Source organism: Equus caballus, chromosome 5, assembly GCF_041296265.1.
Source record: "Equus caballus isolate H_3958 breed thoroughbred chromosome 5, TB-T2T, whole genome shotgun sequence".
In the NCBI taxonomy this organism is placed as follows: Eukaryota; Metazoa; Chordata; class Mammalia; order Perissodactyla; family Equidae; genus Equus; species Equus caballus.
Window position 1 is genome coordinate 90,649,402 of NC_091688.1, and position 21,418 is coordinate 90,670,819.

Here is a 21,418-nt window from a genome sequence, read left to right on the forward strand (position 1 = left end):
TGGGGTCCGCACCCCCCCCCCCCCCCCCCCCGGCTGAAAGAGGCCAGCAGGATGTGGGCCTCAGTGGGCTTGTGATCGTGGCTCTGCCTTGGTAACTCCAGCGGGAGGAGGAGTTTACCCTGCTCTCCTCTGACCCCAACTTCCGTTTTCTTCTGATTAAGTAAGGACAGTGGTTAGGCCATATTTACCAGTGGGCATGGTCATGCCAGCCAGGAACTCTCTGGTGTTGAGAATAACAGCTATCTTGTTCTCTCTGGGTGCCTCAGTTTCCTCATTTTAAAGCAAGCATAATAATAGTTTCTATCTCAATAGGATGATTGTGAGGATTAAACGGGTTAATGCGTGTCAAGCGCCTGGCCCATTTCAAGTACTACAGAAATGTGAGCCCATGTTATTTATGCATTCATCCCTTTGAACTGTAAAAGCCCCTGTTGGTCAGATTTGGGCTTAGAAAGACTCAGAGGTCCCACCAACACTTTTAGCTAAAGTCACACGCTCTGGCATATTTACCAGTCTCCCGGCCCTGGCTAACAACGAGGCCGCATGGTTATTCAAATTTGCTCTCACCCCTGGGGTATATCCCTTGCGGAACTCCATAGAGGAAGGGTATCCGAGTCATTCTAGCATTCCTAAACACACAACCCTAATAATAGCAATACCACCCCATTGCCACCATAACTCCAGCCCCCATACTGCCATAAGATGGCTTAAAGTTCTACAGTGAACCAGAAGTCAGGGGAAGAGAACAGAAAATCCCAAGTGGAAAATCCCAAGGTGGTCCCCCTGGCTCCCCATACCTCCAAACAACTAGAACACATCATCTAGAAAGTCCCTTGGCCAGACTCCTAACCTGTTTTAGTTAAGAGCCCATTCTGAAGATTAGAATACGTTGATAAATACATATAAACAGAATCACTGATTCTGTGGATGGAAAGTGTTAAGAGATAGTTAAGAGTAGTCAGGCAGAGGGATATAATGCCATCATTCATACATCCAGGAAAATTGTCTGCATATTTGGGCGAAGGGCAGAATTTCAGCTAAGAGGCTCCTGGGAGGGAAAAGCCAAGAGCAAGCCCGTGCATTTACTCCTATTGACATGTGTTTAGTTGGGTTGCTGTTGAGTAAAAGGCTGAGTTAATTCAGGAAAGCATTTCCATTTCACACTAGGGAGTCAGGCTAAGTACACACCCCTCCTCGAGATGATAATAATCTATAAAGTGGGGATAATAATACCTACTGAATAGCATTGTAAAGATTAATAAAATGACATCAGTAAAGCATCCAGCTCAGTTCTGGCACATTTTAAGTGCTCGAAAAATAACAGCTATTATTCTGTTAGTTATATGTTCTATCTGATTTTAACTGTATAAAGATGAGCAGAATAAAAACTGGAAGAACATACCTCAAAATGTCAATGGGGGTTATCTCTGGGTGGTTAGTTATTCTTTGTTTTATATTTTTCTGTATTGTCTCATATCTATATAATTTTTATTTCTAAAACCAGAAAAATACACATAATTTTTGAAAAAAACGGTAACAGTTCATTGAACACCCTATGCAGCCTTAGACACGTGTAAGGCACTCTTCAGGATTCCGTCCAGTCTTCCCAACAAGCACTGGGGTAGCTATTTTCAAACTACATTGTCTAGAAGAGGAAACTGAGATAGGTAATGTTAAATGACTTGCCAATGAGTTATAAAGCCGGGCTCTGAGTACAGGCTTCTTAACACCAAAGTCGCTATAACCAGGGGTGCTCAGCTGGGGGGGGGAGACGGCGATGGTGACCAGCAACCCCACCTCCTCCTTCAGATTCCTCCTGCCGCTGTCACACACATCTACACACACGCACACTCGCTGACATCTTTCCCTTCCTCAATACACCATATTGGATTCTGAAGGCACAGAGGATTAATTCAATGGGGGAAAAACAAGCCTTGGGAATAGAAAATAGGAAGGTAATAGAGAAATCACATACAGGCTTCCCACTAAGCTGTGGACATTAGTTTGCACTTGGTTTTTACAGATGTTATGTACACTAGCGGAGCAAATCCTAAAGGACTTTGCATCTCAGAGAACTCGGCTATAGTTTGCAAAAGCATCAGCCTAGCTAACTGAACTGGATTTTTTTTGGCAACAGATGGTCCTGTGCGTCAGGCACATGAGGCTCTGTGACTGGTGAGATGTCCGCAGGCTGGTTCAAACCATTCGCAGGCCTGATGAGCATATAAGACACACTCACTATGCTTTCAACCAGGCTGACTGCTCTGAATCTCTGCAGAAAATCAGATGTCTGTATTTGTCTCTGCCAAATTTCAAATTAATTACTTGCCTGTAATTTGGAGGGGGCTGTACAAACGATTGGGTCTCTGCAGGGCATAAATGAATCAATAGCAGTGGCTCATTCTGTGTTTGTAGCATCTCTGTTCCTCTGGTCAGCTTTCAAGCAGGTGCTGGTTTTGGAGGGGTGGATGAGTTCTCTCGCACACAAGCCTAACTGATATTAGAATCTTCTAAAGTTACTGTGTGTAGGGACAAATCAACATCATGCTTGGGCTTTGCAAACTGCCCCCCGCAGTATGCAAAAGACTGTTTTTAAAGACTCCTGGCTTGAAGGTCATTGCTTCAGTAATGAAGTGGGGCACCTGTATATTTTTCGAAATGGAATCCTGAATTTTAGCTTTGGGTGAAGCTGCCCAGGCACCATATTGAGGACTCTTTCTGACTGCTACAGTCCTAGGTAGGTTTCTTTTCTGCCACATTCTAACACCTGTCTGAATGGGGCCCACAGTGGGAGAGGAAGTTTTGCCTTACTATGGAGAAGATCATATGGGTGATTTGAATTCATACATACCCACAGGCCAGGGACAGACCAACTGTCCGTCTAAAGCCCTCAACTTACCCTAACTGGGTCATAAGCAAAGGACAAAGGTGTGACGGAGCTGGGATTTACACATTTGGGTGAGGTGTGACTAAAAATGAGTGAGCTAAACGAGATAACATTTATAGCCTTTTATAGCTTAAAAATACATTTATGTATGTTCCCTCATCTGATGCTCACAAAACCCTCTAAATGGGGTGTGGCAGGCATACTGTTATCTCCATTTTACAGAGGAAGAATCTGTAGGTGTGTGACTGGATGAGGGTCACACTAATATATGGCAGAGAGGAAAATCCAGATTTTCTGATTCTAGACCATGAGTGACATGCTTTAAAGGTGCCATGAGGCGCAACATGCGTGACAATAGTGCTGTCACTGCTCCGAACTGTTCGGAATCCCACAGGCCTAAGTTTAGGGATTTGTCTTCAGACGCAGTTTTAAAAGTTCCAAAAGGAGAATAAGGATTATAATATTGTTGTTGTTTGTACACAGTAGTTGACCAAAAAAAGAGATACTCATCTTATTTATCACACCTGGCCGCTTGGGGGTCTCAAGAGAACATTCTATTACCTCTGACAGCAATTTAAAAAAAAGACTTTGGAAAACATGTTTCCCCAGCACTTCCAAGCAAGTGCATGACCTGTCCTGACCCTGCCAGAGGCCCACCCAGGGCTCTTGGGACCTTAAGTTCACAGGAAAGGTCAGTGTGAAATCAGCTGGGGGCTGCTGCCACCTTGAAGCCCGAACCTCAATAAACATTGTTGACCCTGCAGCGTTCGAGCACATTCCCACTGTATTTCAATGATGTGTTTACGCGACAGCCAGTCTCCACCAGGTAGGGAGCTCCTCCAGGGCCAACCACACTGTTCTGCATCCTGTTCTCTGCATCTCTCCTCAACCTCTAGCCTTGCACAGGCCCTGATTCTAGGTGGTGAAGGAAAAATGCCCCTGTTCCTCAATTACTCAGCGTGTATCCCTACGTGCCGTATCCCCAGCCTGGACAATGGCTAGAAGATTAGAATAAACAAAAATGTAAACAATCCATGGAAGATTCAGCATCATTAAGATGTCAATACTACCCAAAGTGATCTACAGATTTAGTGCATCCCTATCGAGTCCCAATGGCAAATTTTTTTTTTTGCTTGAGGAAGATTAGCCCTGAGCTAACATCTGTACCAATCTTCTCCTACTTTGTAATGTGGAGTGCCTCCACAGCATGGCTGATCAGTGGAGTAGGTCCAAGCCCAGGATCTGAACCCATGAACTTGGGCTGCTGAAGTGGAGTGTGCAGAACCTTAACCACTCGACCATGGGGCAGGCCCCCCAATGGTGTTTTTTTTTTTTTTTTTCCCAGAAATAGAAATATCCATCCTAAAATTCATATGGAATCTTAAGGGACCCTGAATAGCCAAAACAACCTTGAAAAGTTGACAGCCTTGCATTTCCTGATTTAAAAACTTATCAAGCCACAGTAATCAAACAGTGTGGTACTGGCATAAAGACAGACATGTAGACCAGTGGAATAGAATAGAGAGCCCAGAAATAAACTCTCACGTATGTGGTCAACTGATTTTTGACAAGGGTGCAAAGACCATGCGATTGGGAAAAAACAGTCTTTTTAACAAATGGTGTTGGGAAAACTAAACATCCACAAGCAAAAGAATGAGGTTGGGCCCTTACTTTATACATATACAAAAATTAGTTCAAAATGGATTAAAGAACTAAATGTAAGAGCTAAAATGACAAAACTCAGAAGAAAACATAGGGGAAGATTTTTATAACATTGGATTTGGCAATGATTTCTTGGATATGACACCAAAAGCACAGGAAACAAAAGCAAAAATAGACAAGTTGAACCATACCAAAATAAAAAACTTCTGTGCATCAAAGGACACAATCAACAGAATGATGAAAAGGCAACCTACAAAATGGGAGAAAATATTAGTAAATCATATATCTTATAAAGGGTTAATATCCAGAATATACAAAGAACTCCTACAACTCAATAACAACAAAAAACCAAACAACCCAATTAAACACTGGGTAAAGGACTTGAATAGACATTTCTCCAAAGAAGATATACAAATGGCCAACAATCACATGAAAAAGATGCTCAACATTTATCATTAAGGAAATGCAAACCAAAACCACAATGAGATACCACCTTACACCCATTAGGATGGCTACTATATAAAAAAAAAACAACAACAGAAAATGACAAGTGTTGGTGAGGATGTGGAGAAACTGGAACCCTTGTGCACTGTTGGTGGGAATGTAAAATGGTGAGGTGGCTATGGCTGGCGGTGCATATGTATACGTATAGTATGCCAATTCCTCAAAAAATTAAAAATAGAATTACATGATCAAGTAATTTCACACAAAATTACTGTGTACATATTCATACACACACAGTAATGTGTATATAAAGAGCTGAAAGCAGGGTCTTGAAGAGACATTTGTATATCTGTGTTCATAGTAGCATTATTTACAATAGCTGAAAAGTGGAAGCCACTCAAGTAACTATCAATAGATAAATGGACAAACAAAATATTATTCAGCCTTAAAAAGCAAGGAAATTGTAACACGTGCTATAACATGAGTGAACCTTGAGGACATTATGCTAAGGGAAGTAAGCCAGTCACAAAAGGACAAATCTGTCTGATTCTACTTACATGAGGGCCTTCAGTAATCAAATTCATAGAGGCAGAAAGTAGAATGGGGGCTGCCAGGGCAGAGGGAGGGGAAACAGGGAGCCGTTGTTTAATGGGTGCAGACTTTCAGTTTTGCAAGATGAAAAGAGCTCTGGAGATTGGTTCCACAACAACGCAAAATAGGTAACACTAGTGAACCGTACACTTTAAATTGGTTAAGACGGTAAATTTTGAATACTTCCTCTATTTTAACAGATTATTAAAAATATATCAAACGAGGGTGCTGGCCTGCTGGTGTAGTGGTTAAGTTCACGTGCTCCACCCTGGTGGCCCAGGGTTCATGGGTTCGGATCCTGGGCGTGGACCTACACATCACTCGTCAAGCCACACTGTGGTGGCATCCCACATACAAAATAGAGGAAGATTGGCACAGATGTTAGCTCAGGGACAATATTCCTCACACAAACACACACACATATCAAATGAAATAATATATACGACAATCTTTCAAAACTAGTCTAAAGAGATATCTATATAAGTAGTAATTCTTGTAGGCCCCGGAGTCTTTGTTTAATCAATGGGGATAATTGCCTCCCTCTTGCCTGTTCTTTGCTACATGTGTAAAGTGTGTAGTACAGGACCCAGCCCAGAGTAGGTTCAATAAATGGTAGCTACAATGGTTTTTACTTCCTGCTGTTCCCCTGTGAGTGGTCCTGACCCATCCTCTTCACTAGGAGAGGGGGGGACTTGGGAAGGTGGGGATGGTGGGAGGCTGGAGTGGTGGGTATATTTGATTCGGCCTGTCTGGCACCCATTTCTCTGCCTTCTTCTAAGGGCATCCCTTTTCTCTTTGGGTAATTTCCCTTTCCCTTCTGAGTCTGTGTGATTCAGGCGTGGCGCCTGTTCTCTCTCCTCCCTTCCCATCCCTGTTCTGGTCCTCCAGGCTGGATCAGCCTAATCCTGAAGATTCCATCACATGCCCTTCCATCCTCCCCTTGGCCACAGTGATTGGCTCAGAGATGGGCCCATGACCTAATATCCAGGATAATGAAACACAACCCAGGAGAATAGAAACACTTTTCTGTGAGGTCACTTAGATGATGGAATAGAGGCCTGAAACAGCAAGAAAATGAGTCAACACAAAGGAAGGAAAATCCAAGAGATGGAGAAAGTCAGATAATTGATGAACAAATTTGAATACATGGATCCAACCAAGTGTGAACCACTCCTGGAGGTTTCAATTAGTTGAGCCACTAAATCCACCACCATCATCTCTCACCCCACCCCCACTCCCTTTTTTTGCCAGTGTGTTAGAGTTCTGCCATTTGTAATGGAAAGTTTTGATTAATGTAATTGGGAAAGGGATACACTTTGAATTTATCCCCCAACCTCAATGATATCCCCTATTTTTCTTCTGGGATGTTCCCCATAACAACACTCACCCTACGTCCGAACTCTTCGCCTTGCTTCACTTCCCGAGGATAGCCGTCAATCAGGAAGCCCTTGCTGCCACTGAGGCTGGCCACCATGGCCTCCTTCAGGAGCTCCAGAATGATGCCCTGGAGCGGAGACAGAGAGGTCAGGGCCTGAGCTCTTCCATAGAACAATACAGAACCACCACAGGTCTCCTCAGTTATCCCATTGTGGGAGGGAGAAAGGTTCAGGTGAGATGAAATGCAGACAGCAAGACACCGTATTTCATCAATTGTAAATCTCACTTCACCCCTCTACATTTTAATGTCAATAAAATTGGTAGGTATCTTACGATTAGTGCTGAGTGATAGTTTAATTATTAGTGTTTTTCTTACCAGCATCTTTTTGCTTTTGAGGAAGATTAGCCCTGAGCTAACAACTGCCACCAATCCTCCTCTTTTTGCTGAGGAAAGCTGGCCCTGAGCTAACATCCATGCTCATCTTCCTCTATTTTATATGTGGGAAGCCTGCCACAGCATGGCTTGATGAGCGGTGGGTAGGTTGGCACCCGGGATCTGAACCGGCAAACCCTGGGCCACTAAAGTGAATGTGTGAACTTCACGGCTGTGCCACCGGGCCAGCCCCCACATACTGGCATATTTTATTAACTAAATTTTATTGGGGTATCTTAAAATAATGGCATTTAGATTAGATGAAATACTCATTATTTCATAGAGTGGCCCTCATGAATCAGGCATTATGGCAGTTTACAACTAGACCAAACACGGTATAAAATGTATAGCACTGTTGGCTTCTTTCCAGGAACTATGTTAGAAAATTTGACATCCACTGACTTGAAGAGACTTTCAGTAGATACGAAGTAGCATTTTCTAGCAATATTGCTTTCTCTCTTAAAAATTTTGATTTAATCTGTGCTTATGGAAAATAAGGGAGGAGAGATACATGAAGCTTGGGAATGGATGTAGGAAAAATGCAACCAGTGCTCAAATGGGGAGGACCTCCTGCTCCCTGGCATCCACGGACATCCTCTGGCATCCGCTGACTGTTGGCAGGGGCTCGGGCAATGCAGCCCTCACAACGTGGCCAGAATTGATCCCTAGGTGATTGTGAATCAACTCCTCATGAAGTTTATAGTCTCATGAGGAAGACAGATGATGAGCAAATAAATATATAATAAAGAGGCAGCTAGAGAGAACTGCTAGGAACAAAATTAAAGCAGGACAAAGAGACACAGAGTGCTGGAGGTGCTATTTTAGATAGAGTGGTCAGGGAGGGCCTCTTTGATAAGTTGTGACATGTAAGCAGAGATCTAGATGAAGCAAAGGAACAAACTACATGAATATATGAAGAGCCCTTAGGCTGCGGAAAGAGCAAGTGCAAAGGCCCTGAGGCAGGAACAGCATGGCCTGTGGGAGAACAGTGAGAAGGCCAGTGGCTATCCAACAAGTGAGCAAGGTGAGAGTGGTGGGAAATATGTTAGAGAGCTAGCTGGAGTCTAGAGCCACAGGAAGGACTCTGGATTTCATTCTAAGTGTTGAGGGAGCCACTGGAAGGTTCTGGGGAAGGGAATAACTCAGTTTGAAAACGTTTTCAAGAAATCACTGTGGCTGCTGGAAAAGAGTAAACCACAAAGGGGAAAGAGCAGGCACAGGAGGCAAGCTAAGAGGCTGTTGCAATGGTCTGTTTGCTTTCATGAGGACCATTCTGGCTTCCAGGTGGGAAATAGATTGCAGCTTGTTGAAGAGGAAGCAGAAAGCTCTGTTAGTGCATAGGGACTGTATTGTACAAGGCGTAATGACAGAGCCCAGCATGGAACCTGGGATGGCAAGGGTGAATATTTTTTGATACCCATGGCATCCAGATTCTCAGAGATGGATGGTGACTTGAAAAGAAAAAAGATACATAACAGGGATATTCATTATTTAAACTACATAGGGGAGATATCAAATTTAAAGATAATGCTATCATAATGCCCAGAACTAGACCAAATCATCATTTTCTATTTTCCAAACGTTTCTAATCCTAGGTTCTGCTGCACCATGCTCACCTCTGCTTTGAAGATTTTAACTCTAATGTAGGTACCAGTTTTGAGGGAAAACAAAAAACAGGGTAACATTCAAGGGGCTGGCAGAGCAACAAGACAGAAGGAACCTGGGTCTGGACATATTGGTCCAACAGATGGGCAGTGGACCTCCCACCTGCCTCTGGACTGTTGTATAAGAGAGAGATAAAACACAGCTATTGTCCTTTCGGGTCTCTTTGTTCTAGCAGCTTAGGCTAATTGCAACACCCCAGAAGATCTCCCCAGGCAGGGAAGGCAGCTGTTGCTTACTGAGGGCACCAGGTCTCCTCGTTCCATGATGTCTCTGATCAATTTGCTTCTTTCAGATTCTGATGACAGCTCATTACGCAGGAGCTCGCCAGTTGAGAGATGCGTAAATCCATATTTTTCCACCAGCTTTTCACACTGTGTGCCTTTGCCAGAGCCTGGGCCACCTAGAAAAGAAGTCATGTATCAGACATCCATCCCAACTCTGGGCCTCATTTTTGACCAAAGTCACCACGGTGAGCAAGCCTCAGTGCTTCCCTCGCCAAGCACGTATTGAGTACTTAAGCTGTGTGGGTACCTGTGGATACAAGGGAGAACGGCATACAGTCCTTGCTCTCCAAGAGCTTACTGTCCATGGAGGGGAGGGGTTACAGAAAAACGACTGGCAGTTACTACGTGGTGGTCTGGTGGGGAGAAGTTCAAGCTGCTACAGGGGTGCAGAGAGGGGTGCACGACTCCGTTGTGGTAGAGATGCAAGTCCGAGAAGTTCCCTGGGGAACTGAATCTGCTCATGAACTGAGTCCAGCACTGACCACAGTGCCCGACACATAGTGAGCGCTCAATAAATGCTAGCTGTTAATTAAAAAAGAAAGTTTTCATTTTCAAACAATCGCAAACTTACAGAAGAGTTATAAGTAGAGTACAAAGAACTTTCTGAAACAATAAGTTTCAGAATAAGTTGCCAGCCTGATGCCTCATCACTACGGAACATGTTAGTATCATTTCCTTCAAACAAGGAACCAAGCACAACCTCCTGCATAGCTACATCTTCAGACTCCATGCCATTTCATTGCGATTGCCCCAGTAATGTCCTCTGAAGCCAATGGATCCAGTTCAGAATCACCTGCTTCCTTTAGTCGTCATGTCCTCTGGTCCCCTTCCCTAGGGAACAGCGCCTCCATGTTTCCTTGACACTTTCAAGGATTACAAATAGTTATTTTGTAGAATGTCCCTCAATATGATTTTTTCTATTGTTTTCTGGTTATTATAACTAATTCTGAGTATCCGCCATATTCCTTAGATGACCATTATCTCTTTGACTCTCTCTTGTCTCCCCAAGTATAAATAGTTGCGAAATTGTAGGATTTTACATCTGAAAATAATAATAGCTAACCTTTGCCAAGAGCTCACTGTACCAGTCACTGTTCTAAGCACTGATGTGTATTCATTTAAAATAATCTTAAGAGGTGGCACTGTTTTCTCCATTTTACAGATGGGGAAGCAGAGGCACAGAGAAGTTAACCCCACTGCCTCAGGCTGCATAGCTAGTAAGTGGCCAGTCTGAGATTTGAAGCCTGGACTCTGGCTCTCAGCCGCCCTCCCTCCTCTCCTCCTGCTATAGCCAGTTTACTGGGCCTCAGTTCAGGTCCTCACACTCTTGGCCCATGGCAGTCATTCCACCTCCACATGGGGTGGGGGGGGAGCTTTGGAGTCCGGCACACCGGCTAGCGGGATGCTTTGCCTGAAAAGCATGTCACTTCCCAGCTCCATAGCACTCAATGGCTTCCCATTCCCCACAGAATAAAATCCAAGCTCCTTAGAGTGGCATTTCAGCCTTCTAGAAGCTAGTTCCCGTCAACCTCTCCAAGTCCTCACCCAACACTGTCATGTCCATCCACATGAAACCGGCAAACAGCCATTGATGATTAAGTATCTACTAAAGTTTTTTCCTTTTTGCAATTATTGATGATAGCTTTTAGCTATTTAACCCACCCATTGTTAACTGTGCTGTTGAGGCAATATGTTGTCTGACTCCCACTAGGCTCCTATAGATAAATCTCGCTGGAGCCTGGGTCACCATGGTAATAGGTGTGTGAGCTGTTTTTCAGGAATTAGAACTCCTTGTCCACTTCAGGCCACTTGAGACCACCAACTCATCAACTGGGCCCGCGCAGATGTCCGATAGGCGACCTTTTGACATCAAAAGGCTAAAAACTCCACCCTCAGATCACGCTAACTCCGCCATTTTGTGAACATGGGTCCTATGAAGAGGCATGAAATCTGACTACGCTTGCACAGATCATCATTACCTCACCTCTCCTCACCCCCAATCACCCGTCTCCACATTTCAGACCACCTTGCCCCCATCCCATAAACACCCCTGAGTCCCTGTTTTCAGGGAGGTGAATTTGAGGCTTGTGCTCTCGCTTCCTCACGTGGCTGCCTTGTGAGTAAACCCTCTCTCTGCTGCAATCTTGTCCCGGCGTTTGGCTTTCTGGGCGGTGGGCAAAAATGAACCTGGTTTGGTAACACACATATTGTCCCTTCAATAAGACATGCTTTTCCAGTGTGGTTTTGCTCTTTCAGGTCCTCAGCCTGGAAGGCCCTGCTTTCTCCGCCTCTCAAGACCCTCTTTGCCCCTCAGGCCTGGATCAAGTGCTCACGCCTTCTGACGGGAACCAGGCCTCCGCCCTCATCTCTGCTGGAGCCAGGGCTTCAAACGGCGTCTAGCTGCCCCCGGTCTGTCCTATGCTTGGTCTCCAGGTCTCTCACTAGCGCAGCACCTTGCACACAGTAGGTGCTCCATAAATGCCTCATGAATCGAGGTTTTCTTCTTAAAAGGGAATATTTAACACTACAACGCAAAACATGATTGAGAGTTGAGCACGGGAGTGGGGATTCACGACTTATTCTGCAATTTTCTGGTTTGCCTGTCTTCATTTTCAAACTTTCTCAGAAGAGTTGGCGACTCCCCTCTTGAGGGGCAACGTTAGCTGTTGTCCCTCATTAGGAGAAGAGCCTCTCACTCCCTTTCCTTCACCTTGGCAGAAAATCCAGGAAAGGTTTTCTGTCTTCCGCTCATCCATCAGCTGCCCTAAGCCAAACGGGAAGGTTCAGACCCTCACAGTATTGTCACAGGGGGACTAGATGTAACAGGAAAACAGCAATTACAGAGGCTCGCAAAAATCAAGGAGACCACTTAGAAGGAGCAGCCAACTGCCTACGTCAGCTCCCAGCACCGTGACTCTCGTCTCCTGGGACACTAGAGCTGGAGAGTGTGGGAGCAAAAGAAGGCCACTCAGGGAAGAAGTGCTTCCGGAAGATGAGTAAGGGGAACAAAGGGCTGAGCTCCTGCAGAGGCCAGGAGGGCTTCTGTTGCCGGCTTTACCTAGAAACTCTTTTCCCGGGATGGCTGGCAGCCAGTCATGTGGAAAGGATATTTTCAGACTTGGCTCATGAGGCAAAAATGCTGTGTTCCAATTATTTTCTTCCTTCAGCATCCTACTAATGTGACTATTATAGTTTTTGTTCCTCTAAAATGTTATTTAATAAATCTCGACACAAAGGTGATTAAAAATCTTCAGCTCAAATTAACAACAGCTGTGTGTTAAACAGCAGCCACGGCGGCCCCAGTTAGAAACCTTTCGTGGGAGCAACCCCTGCAAATTCTTAGCATTCTTTAGCCAAATGGTGCAGGCACCCTGGAATTTTAAGTAATCTGCACAATGGCTTGATTCTTCCCAGGGCTCCAAACTGGAGAACAAAGTGATTTTTATCACCACGTGAAGGCACCAAAACCACTAGGAACATAGGAATTTTCATATACCATCACTTACACGTCTTGTAGGTCTTAACTTATGACTCTTAAATAAAAAACATTTGGGCCTTGTTATCCTTCTAGGATAATTTGCTACGTGGAAAAAAATCTTTTGGGGTGCCACATATCAGAATGAGCGGGCAGTGTTCTCTGGTGACGAGATGACTGACAGCAGATGAGGAGCCGTCACATTTACTGTCATCGCATTGATTTTTAGCTTAACCCCCTGAGCAAACCTATACACAAGACTGCGTGGTGTGATTCATAAAAAGAGTCTAGAATCTGAGGTTCCATTCTGAAAGGGTCTGTCAACACTTCAAAAAAAAAAAAAAAAAAGGTGAAAACTCTTTATTCTCACCCTCCAATGTAATTTAAAATTTTTTCTTTGAGGCCACGGGTGCTTATCTTGTGAAGAGTGGAAATACTGTGAGCTCCCACTTCACAGCTCAGGGTGTCACTCCCCCTGAGGCTTCCAGAGCACCGAAGAAGGGAAAGGAGCCTGCAGGAGAACCTCGAGCCCAGGGGACCCATGTCTATATCCCCACTCGAGCATTCTCTTTGGTCCCTGGTGTTCTTTGAGGTGGAATTGACAAGCTGCGTCCCCTCGGCAGGCCCACCTCGGCCATGTTTTTCCAGGGTGCTCCTTATTTACTGGAGCGGTCCTCTCTTAGGGGACAGCTTCTGGATTTATGAGCTGGGCTCTGCAGAAGACCTGCCTTCTCAGGAGCCATTGCAGGGGGCTTGGCCTTGGGGGAAAAAAGAATGAAATGGCAAAGCTGGCGTGTTACAGCACATTCTGGGCTCGGGAAGAAAGCCTAAACAAGTACAGATGTTGGGTAGATAATCAGCAGAATCCCAAATACAAACCAATGCATGCATCTAAGTTTCTAATACACTCTTATTTGTAAATATTTTCAATAGTACTGGCACAGAGTAGGTCATTATGTCCTTTGTTGACATTTTATTGTATCTTGTTAACTATGTAGGCTGCAACCTGGAATTAAGCATGAGGCTATTAATCAGCTCTTCATTTGACAAACGTACGTTGGGCAGCTGCTATAGGTCAGATGCTGTGCTAAGCGCTGGGAATAAACAGACTCAGAGGCCCTGTCTTCCATCAGAGAGCTCACAGTCTAATGGGAGGAGGACAGGTGAGGCCAGCATCACAGCCATGTGGTGGGGCGATGAGCCCGGCCTATAAACACCACTGCAGGAGCCCCTGAAGGGGACCCTCGCCCAGGCGTGGAAAGGGTAATTAATGAGCAGGCATAATTACCTTTGCCAACACAGGGCACACGTGGAAAAGAAGAGCATACGGTTGAGCTTGGTACCTTCAGAAACGCGACTTGGAGCAGGACAGGGTCCTGCAGAGAAGGGTGGGAAGGGGAGGAGAGTGATGCAGTGGGAAGGGCACAGCACGGCTGGATCCGGCAATAAACTCTGGCTCTGCCCCTTACCAGTCATGTGGCTACAGGTGAGTCTTAATTTCTCTGAGTCTTAGTTTCCTCATCTGTAAAATGGGAGGAAATAAGAACCAACCCTCTGCCTCATTCTACCTTTCACTCTCCTTCCTTCTTACCTCCCATACCTGACCAGTTGCTAAGCTCTGTTGAGTGTACTTTTGAAAAGCCTCTGAAATCTGTCCCTTTGTCCCAAATCTCATTGAAAATTTCCCTTGCCCCATCTTTCTGCCAAAAAATTACTGCTTGGTAAATGCTATTTACAATGAGAGGAGGTTACGCATCCCTCAGCTCTACCTGAGTTGCTCCCGCAGGGTGTCATCCAGCATATCAGGGTTTGAACTAAACACAATCCAAAAACAAGTATGGGGACTAGTCATCACTTTGAGCTGTCCAGACCACTTGCAGGTGATTCAAATATATATCAGTGTGTGTGTTTACACACACACACAAACACACACACATATATATTTGACATGTATCTGGCTTAGAAAACCCCTAAAGTTTATTTCCTCTAAGGCAAAGCAGAGGGGACAGCATTGTCTAGGTTCTAATTGCCATCAGCAAAGCTTCCCAGGCCTTAATTCCCATTCCACCCCAGCCTCAGAGGTCTTTAAACCTCTTTGGCACCAAGACCTGCATTGTTAACCTAATTTCAGCTCCCTATTGATCTGACTGAACCTGGGAGTTCATCACGGCTTGGGTCTATCCTCCCCCTCTGATCATGTCTTCCTCTCCCTTTCTCTTTTCACTTGATCTCACTTCTTCTCAACCTGTTCTCTGCCCTCATTGTGACCTCATTGAGTTGGCCCATTTCCTTTGAGCTCCACTTACCTCCCTGACCAGCTGGACACCAGGCCTTTTCTAGTAACTTTGAATCCTTTGCCCTTTTGAATTCTATTGTGACCGCCATGAGAACCGCCAGCCTGCTCTCTCTGCCAACCCACCACTTACTTTATCTGCATCTACTCTGGGTTGCTAAGAATTCCCGGAGAAAGTAGGAAAACCGAGTCAACTGGGTCATGCTACCTAACTTCACAATAGCTTTTAATGATTCTTGGCAAACATATTCCTCTTTTGCTGATACCAAATTGGATGTCCATGGATGGATTCTAATATGTTTCCCCATTGTTCTCAAAATAGCAAACATTCTTATTCATCTCTCTCCTATCAGGCATCTTTAATCCTCCTACTCACTAAGAAGGTGAAGATTATCTTCTTTCCTCAACGTTTTCCAAACATATGTGTCCTCATCCTTTGTCTTCCATCTCTCCTTTCTCCTGTTTGGAAGACTTTATACAACTATTCAGACTAAGGCTAACCTCTCTGCCTTGGCTCTTGTAGCACCTTGCATTTTCCTTCACAGCACTTTTCACAGTATATAGTAAATTATCTCTCTCTCTCTCTCTCTCTATCTATAAGCTATAGTTTCCTTCAAGTCTGTCTTCCGTATTAGACTCTGCGGTCCACAAGCACAGCATATGGGTGTGCTTTGCTTACCATGGTGCCAAAATACAGTGCCTGAAACACAGTAGACACTTTATAATAGTGGCTGAAAGAATAAATAATTTAATGATGAATGGATCCTCTCCTCCTGCCTGCTCCAAAAATTTGATCCTCTCTTTCTTGTCCCCATTAAATTTATTCCTCTCAGCAAGCATCATCTCTTCTGTTTAGTGACATGCTTGCTTCTCCCCAGTCCAAATGAAAATATTTCCACCACTGTTTGCATCCTCTAGTTATGTTTATATTATTTCCCTTTATTTCAGTAGCCTAAAACTGCCTGTTTCCATTGCCTCCTCTTTTATTGACTCCCTATTCTCTTGCAAGCTACCTTCTACCCTCATCACTCTCTGAAATTGATCTTTTAAAGTTCTACAGTGATTGGATAATTGTCATATTATTCAATGACCTTCTTCTAGTCTTTACTGTCTTTGACTCTTTAGTAGCATTTAGCCCCACTGATAAACATCTTGAAATTCTCTCTCCTCCTGGCTTCCAGGACACATGGTTTGCTCACATTCTCTCCCTTCCTTTGCCAGGTTGAAGCTCACAAAGCGTGGAAACTACTTTATTTATGTTGGTATTCCCACAGAACCTTGCACAGTATCACAGGCAATTGTTAAATAGAGTCAGTGTCCAGGAGCCTTGTGGTCCCACACAAGTGACAATTCTATTCCCTTTCACGTAAAAGGAACACGGGACCAAAGGACTTGAGTTCCAGGCACACATCTCAGACCTTTCTCTAGATCAAGTCACTTAGCCTCTCTCAACCTCGTCAATTCAAAGTATGAATGAACATAATGCCTATTGGTTGTGAGGACAAAATGGGGTAATAGAAATAAATTGCTTGGAACAGTAGCTGGCACAATTAAACACTCAATAACCATCAAGATTATTATCTGTAAAATGAGGCAGCTAGCATTAGTGACTCTTAAAAGTCCTCCCAGCTCCACCATCTATGATTTTACAAAGATTAGACACAGCATTTCTATAGTGTGGTACTATTTTAACATCTTTAAAGATGGAGAGTCTTCACAGGTACAGCTTGTGAAGGTGTCAGATATCTTTTGCAAATCAAACTATCCTATTTTTAGACAGTTCTCAGAGTTTTTCTACCTCTTGAAATATTTCTTTCTCTCTAAATGAAAACAGGCTCCAGGTTGGGTTCAGGTTTTTGTGACTGAATGATTCCTTTCGGAGAAAAGCTATTATGCCATCAGATCATGAACTGACTGTGCCCTAGGAACGGTCCTCAACCACTGTGGGTCCATGAGCCACTTTAAACGTTCTGTATCGGGAATGAACTGCATCGCCATGCTGCGTCTCAGCAGGCTGTTGCTGGGAACTGACTCTCTCTGACCAGAAACAATTAAGAAAAATAGAACTTTATCCTCAAAGACAACATCTCTATTAGTTCTGAAACTCACTGCTGCTTCAGGTTATTTGGTGAATAGGATGAGATATGCCTGTGATAGAGGCAGCTGAAGGTTATGGAAGAACTTACATGGGACTAGGACCTTCTTGATGGCAGGATTGTGCCTCACAGTGCCTGGTGTATAGTAGGGACTTAATGGTTGTTAGATCAATGAAGGAATGAATGGATGGATGGTGAACGATCAGTGAGCTTCAAGGAGGTAGTCCTGTGCATGATGCTGGGAGGTAGGAGACTTTGGTTCTAGACCATTCCTACTTTAAACTAGCTGAGTGATCTTGGGAAAGCTACTTCACTCCTTGGATGCTAGCTTCCTTATCTGTAAACTGAAGAGTCTGGATTAAATGAGTGGCTTCCTGTGTTATTTTGTATCACTCTTCCTAAATAGTCCAGCTTTCCTGCCACGGTGTTCCTCCCTAAGGAAGGATTCTTCATCCCCACCTTCTTGAACTTAAGAGTTCCCAAGTGGCTTGCTTTGGCCAATGAAAGGTGGGCAGAGGTCGATGTGTATCACATTTAGGTAGAGGTTTTTATAGCCAGGACGTGCTTTTCCACCTCTCTTTTCTCTTTTCCTTGATACTGGCAATGTTTCTGATAGCAGGGCCTCAATCAGCATGGTTACCAGAGTGAAGCCCAGTCAATTGTTGATGAACACGTAGCCTTAGTCCGGAAGAGAAGAAAAAGAGGAGGAGGAGAAGGAAGAAAAAGACGAGACATCTTTGTTGTTCCACACCACAGAGATTTTTGGGAGGGTTTGTTTGTTACTCTGGCATAACCTGCCTTCCTCTGACTGATACTTTCCCAAACCTGACTGTGCATCAGGATCACCTGGGGACATTTAAAAAAATTCCTGAACCAGTAGATCTCTGAACCTCTGGGTTGAGGCTCAGGAATTTACAGCTTTATAAAGTTCCCCAGGGAAAGCAGACAGATATCTGCAATTTACTTTGAAATGTGTAAGGAAAAAAAATGTGTTGATGGATGGATAAAGGGATGGACAGAAGGACAGATATGTGATGAAACAAGTTATAGTAAAATGTTAATGGTGGAATCTAGGTGGTGGGTATACAAGTGCTCACTGTAGAATTCTTTCAGCTTTGCTGAATGTTTGAAGTATTTTTGTGATAAAAAAAGATGATCTTTAAAGGAAACTCCCTAGGTAATTCTGATGATTAGCCCAATTTGGAACTTCTAGACGAGATAATCCAAGCAAGGCAATTTGCTGTGAATTTCCCAGTAGTCCTTGCAGGGGGTCTTTGTTGATAGTTCCTTTAATATTTACAATGTAGTGATGCTGAGACCATGGATCTATCATGACTGAATAGTTGTTATGACGGTTAGTAAAAATCCTCGTTGCCTTATCAATAGCAGGGCCACCTTCTCTCTTGCAGATGAGGGGACTTTCTGTTTTCTCAGCTAAAGCAGAGAAAACAGGAGGGGGACTGGGGCTGATTTTGTACCAATGGAGTGATTTAGAGACAATCATGTTGGAGAAGTTGCCGTAGACTGTTCAGAGAAAGGTATCATCTGGTTCACCCTGCTTTTGGCTCAAAACTGGATCTCATAAGTATCTGTTCTATGTGTTTATCTGTAAAAATTCATTTAATCCTTAAAACAACTGTTTGAAGAACTATTTAACCTTACTATACAGGTTAAATCTGTGCCCAGTGGTCAGTTCTACCCTGGTAACCGCTAAACTCTACAGTCTCTCGCATGGAAGACCGTTCTGGAAATCAGACAGACCTGCTGATCAGAAATGCACTGCACAGTCTTCAATCAATTGGAGTGGTCATTGGGGGCTGGCTTTCCTCGTGGCCCCATAGTGTTGCCAGGTGAAATACAGGACGTCTAATTAAATATTGCATGAGATGTGCTGACACTAAACGCTGTCAACGTTTATCTAAAATTCAAATTTAACGAGGTGTCTCGTATTTTTATTTGTTAAGTCTGGCAACCCTACCAGGCCCCACCACTGAATAGCCTAGAGATTTTAGGGGCGTGATTTCGGCTGTGTTCTGACAACTCTAACACCCTGTGATTCTGGATTCATTCAGCTATACCCACCACAGGCACAGCGAGATACATGAAAGGTCTAACTAGGACAAGACTCTGAAACTGGCTTCTGTGACTCTAGCTCTCGCGTAGACAGGAGACAAGGAAGGTTCAGGTCTTGGGTGAGAGGAAATGGCAGGCACTGCGGCAGTGACTCCTAAACACTTCCACCCAACACAGCTCACAGCACCCTAACTCCACCTCCAAACAGGGCCTGCCCCCAAAGGAAACACCACTAAAAACCCTGGCCTTTCTTTCTTTCCCTAGAGGTCTCCAGGGCCTGTTCCAGACCCAGCTCACCAAGCACATTCATTTTTTCAAACTTACAGACTAGAGCCTTCCAAAAGTTGCTTCAGTCAGGCTCTGCTTATTTGGGTCTCGGAATTCTTTGTTCTAGAGCGCTCCGCCTCTTCCAGATTCCTATGTTGTAGCCCCTTCACGCTATGATCTTAGGCATGTATTAAATGAATACAATAGGCAATTTATAAACTTAGCCCCTCTTTTCTATTTTTCCCTTTTTTTAAAGAAAATAATTTGCTCTACTGTAAAAGAAATATACGCTCCCTATTGAAGATTTAGATGATTCAGAAAAGTAAAAAGAAGAAAAATCTCCCATAATCCCACTCCCCAAAGGTAACTACCAAAATACATTTTTTGTTGTTTCTTTGCAGCTTTTTTTCTACACGTGGTTTTCTGGTTTGGTTTTCGCTGGGAATCTGTCTGCTCTGATATTTCTCCTCCTTGGACTTCTGTTTTAGGAAGCCCAAATAAGCTTGGGCTTATTCGAAAATAAGCTTGTTGGACTGGATAAATCCCAAGGTCATCTTCAGCTCTACCACTCTGTGTTTTTGTCTTTGTCAGAGAACCTGGAGAATATTTGTGCTTGCAGTCTATTTATGTCCTGTTAAAGGAAGTGAGGATATTGAAGACAGGTAGGGACGTTTGTGGTGACCGTTAGTTGGAATCCATCTGGAGTTTTGTGTTCAATTTTGGGTCACACCACGGAAACTGGAAGTCTTACATGCTGTGGTGGGAATATAAAATTGGTACAACCTTTCTGAAGGGCAATTTGGTAATATAAGTCAAAAGTCTTGAAAGTTCTCAGGTCAATAGACTTATCCTAAGGAAATAAATCACTGTTTTAGTTATGCAGATATTCATTACAGCAGTTTCACTGAAAGCAAAAAATTGGGAGAAAATGCATGACAATAGGAATAAACTGAATAAGTGACAATATAGCAATATAAAGGAACAGCATGTGGTCATTAAAATGATGTATTGAAAGAAGACAGAAAAAAACAAATACATACAATATGATTCCATTTATATAAAGTTCAGAAATATCTACGATATTCCTTGTGGGGAAATGAATAGGAGGCACAGGGAACCTTCCGGGCCGCTGGTTATGTTCAATTTCTTGATCTGTGTGTTGGTAAGATGGGTGGTTCCCTCTTAGAGAAAATTCATCAAGCTGAACACTTCTGATGTGACTGCTTCTCTGTTTCAGGTCAATTACAAAAAACTTTTAAAAATGAGATAGTATATTTGGTTGTAGAATCTTGGAAAGACACCCATGATATTTTGTTAAGTACAAAAAGTAGGTTTTAAAGTCGCATGATCCCATTTTGAGGAAAAATGTATTTTAAAAAATAAGTACATAGAAAAAACCTAAGAGGAATATAAATCAAAATCTTAATAGTATTCATCCCTAGGCTTTGGGATTTTGGATGAGATGTTGTCTTTGACAGATGTTTTCTACAAGGAAGATGTATTATTTTTGTAAAAAGAAAAGAAATCCTTAAAAATAATTCTAGCCAATCTGTTTTAGGAGAGACTTTGACCACGTCTGTCCAAAGAGACATGAGGGAGTGGGAAATGATCAAAGTAGAATTTATCCATTCATTCCGTGAGTAAATATGGAGATTCCATATGAGGGACTGTGTTTCAGGGCTGAGGACAGAAAGACGAGAAGACAGTGCCCTGCTCTCAAGGAGCTTACAACCTACAGAATAATAGAAGAAGCTGGATGTTTTTAATCAGACGAAGATGTGACTCATTGGAAAGGTATAAATCTTTCAAATACTTGAATGGCTAGCGCGGTAGAACTCGAATGGCCACAATGGTGGAGAGAAAGCTGCTTT

General features: G+C 43.6%; 1 protein-coding gene across 4 annotated transcripts in view; it reads right to left on the bottom strand.

Moving 5' to 3' along the window:
• Positions 1 to 21,418, bottom strand: part of AK5 (adenylate kinase 5) — a 224,024-nt gene that overhangs the window by 22,119 nt on the left and 180,487 nt on the right. For all 4 annotated transcript variants that reach the window (XM_014740125.3, XM_005610487.4, XM_070268838.1 and 1 more), the window contains exons 11-12: positions 9,296 to 9,459; positions 6,972 to 7,088 (exon numbers count right to left, since the gene is read on the bottom strand). In XM_014740125.3, coding sequence (XP_014595611.2) covers positions 6,972 to 7,088; positions 9,296 to 9,459 — 281 coding nt within the window. The remainder of the gene's footprint in view (positions 1 to 6,971; positions 7,089 to 9,295; positions 9,460 to 21,418) is intronic.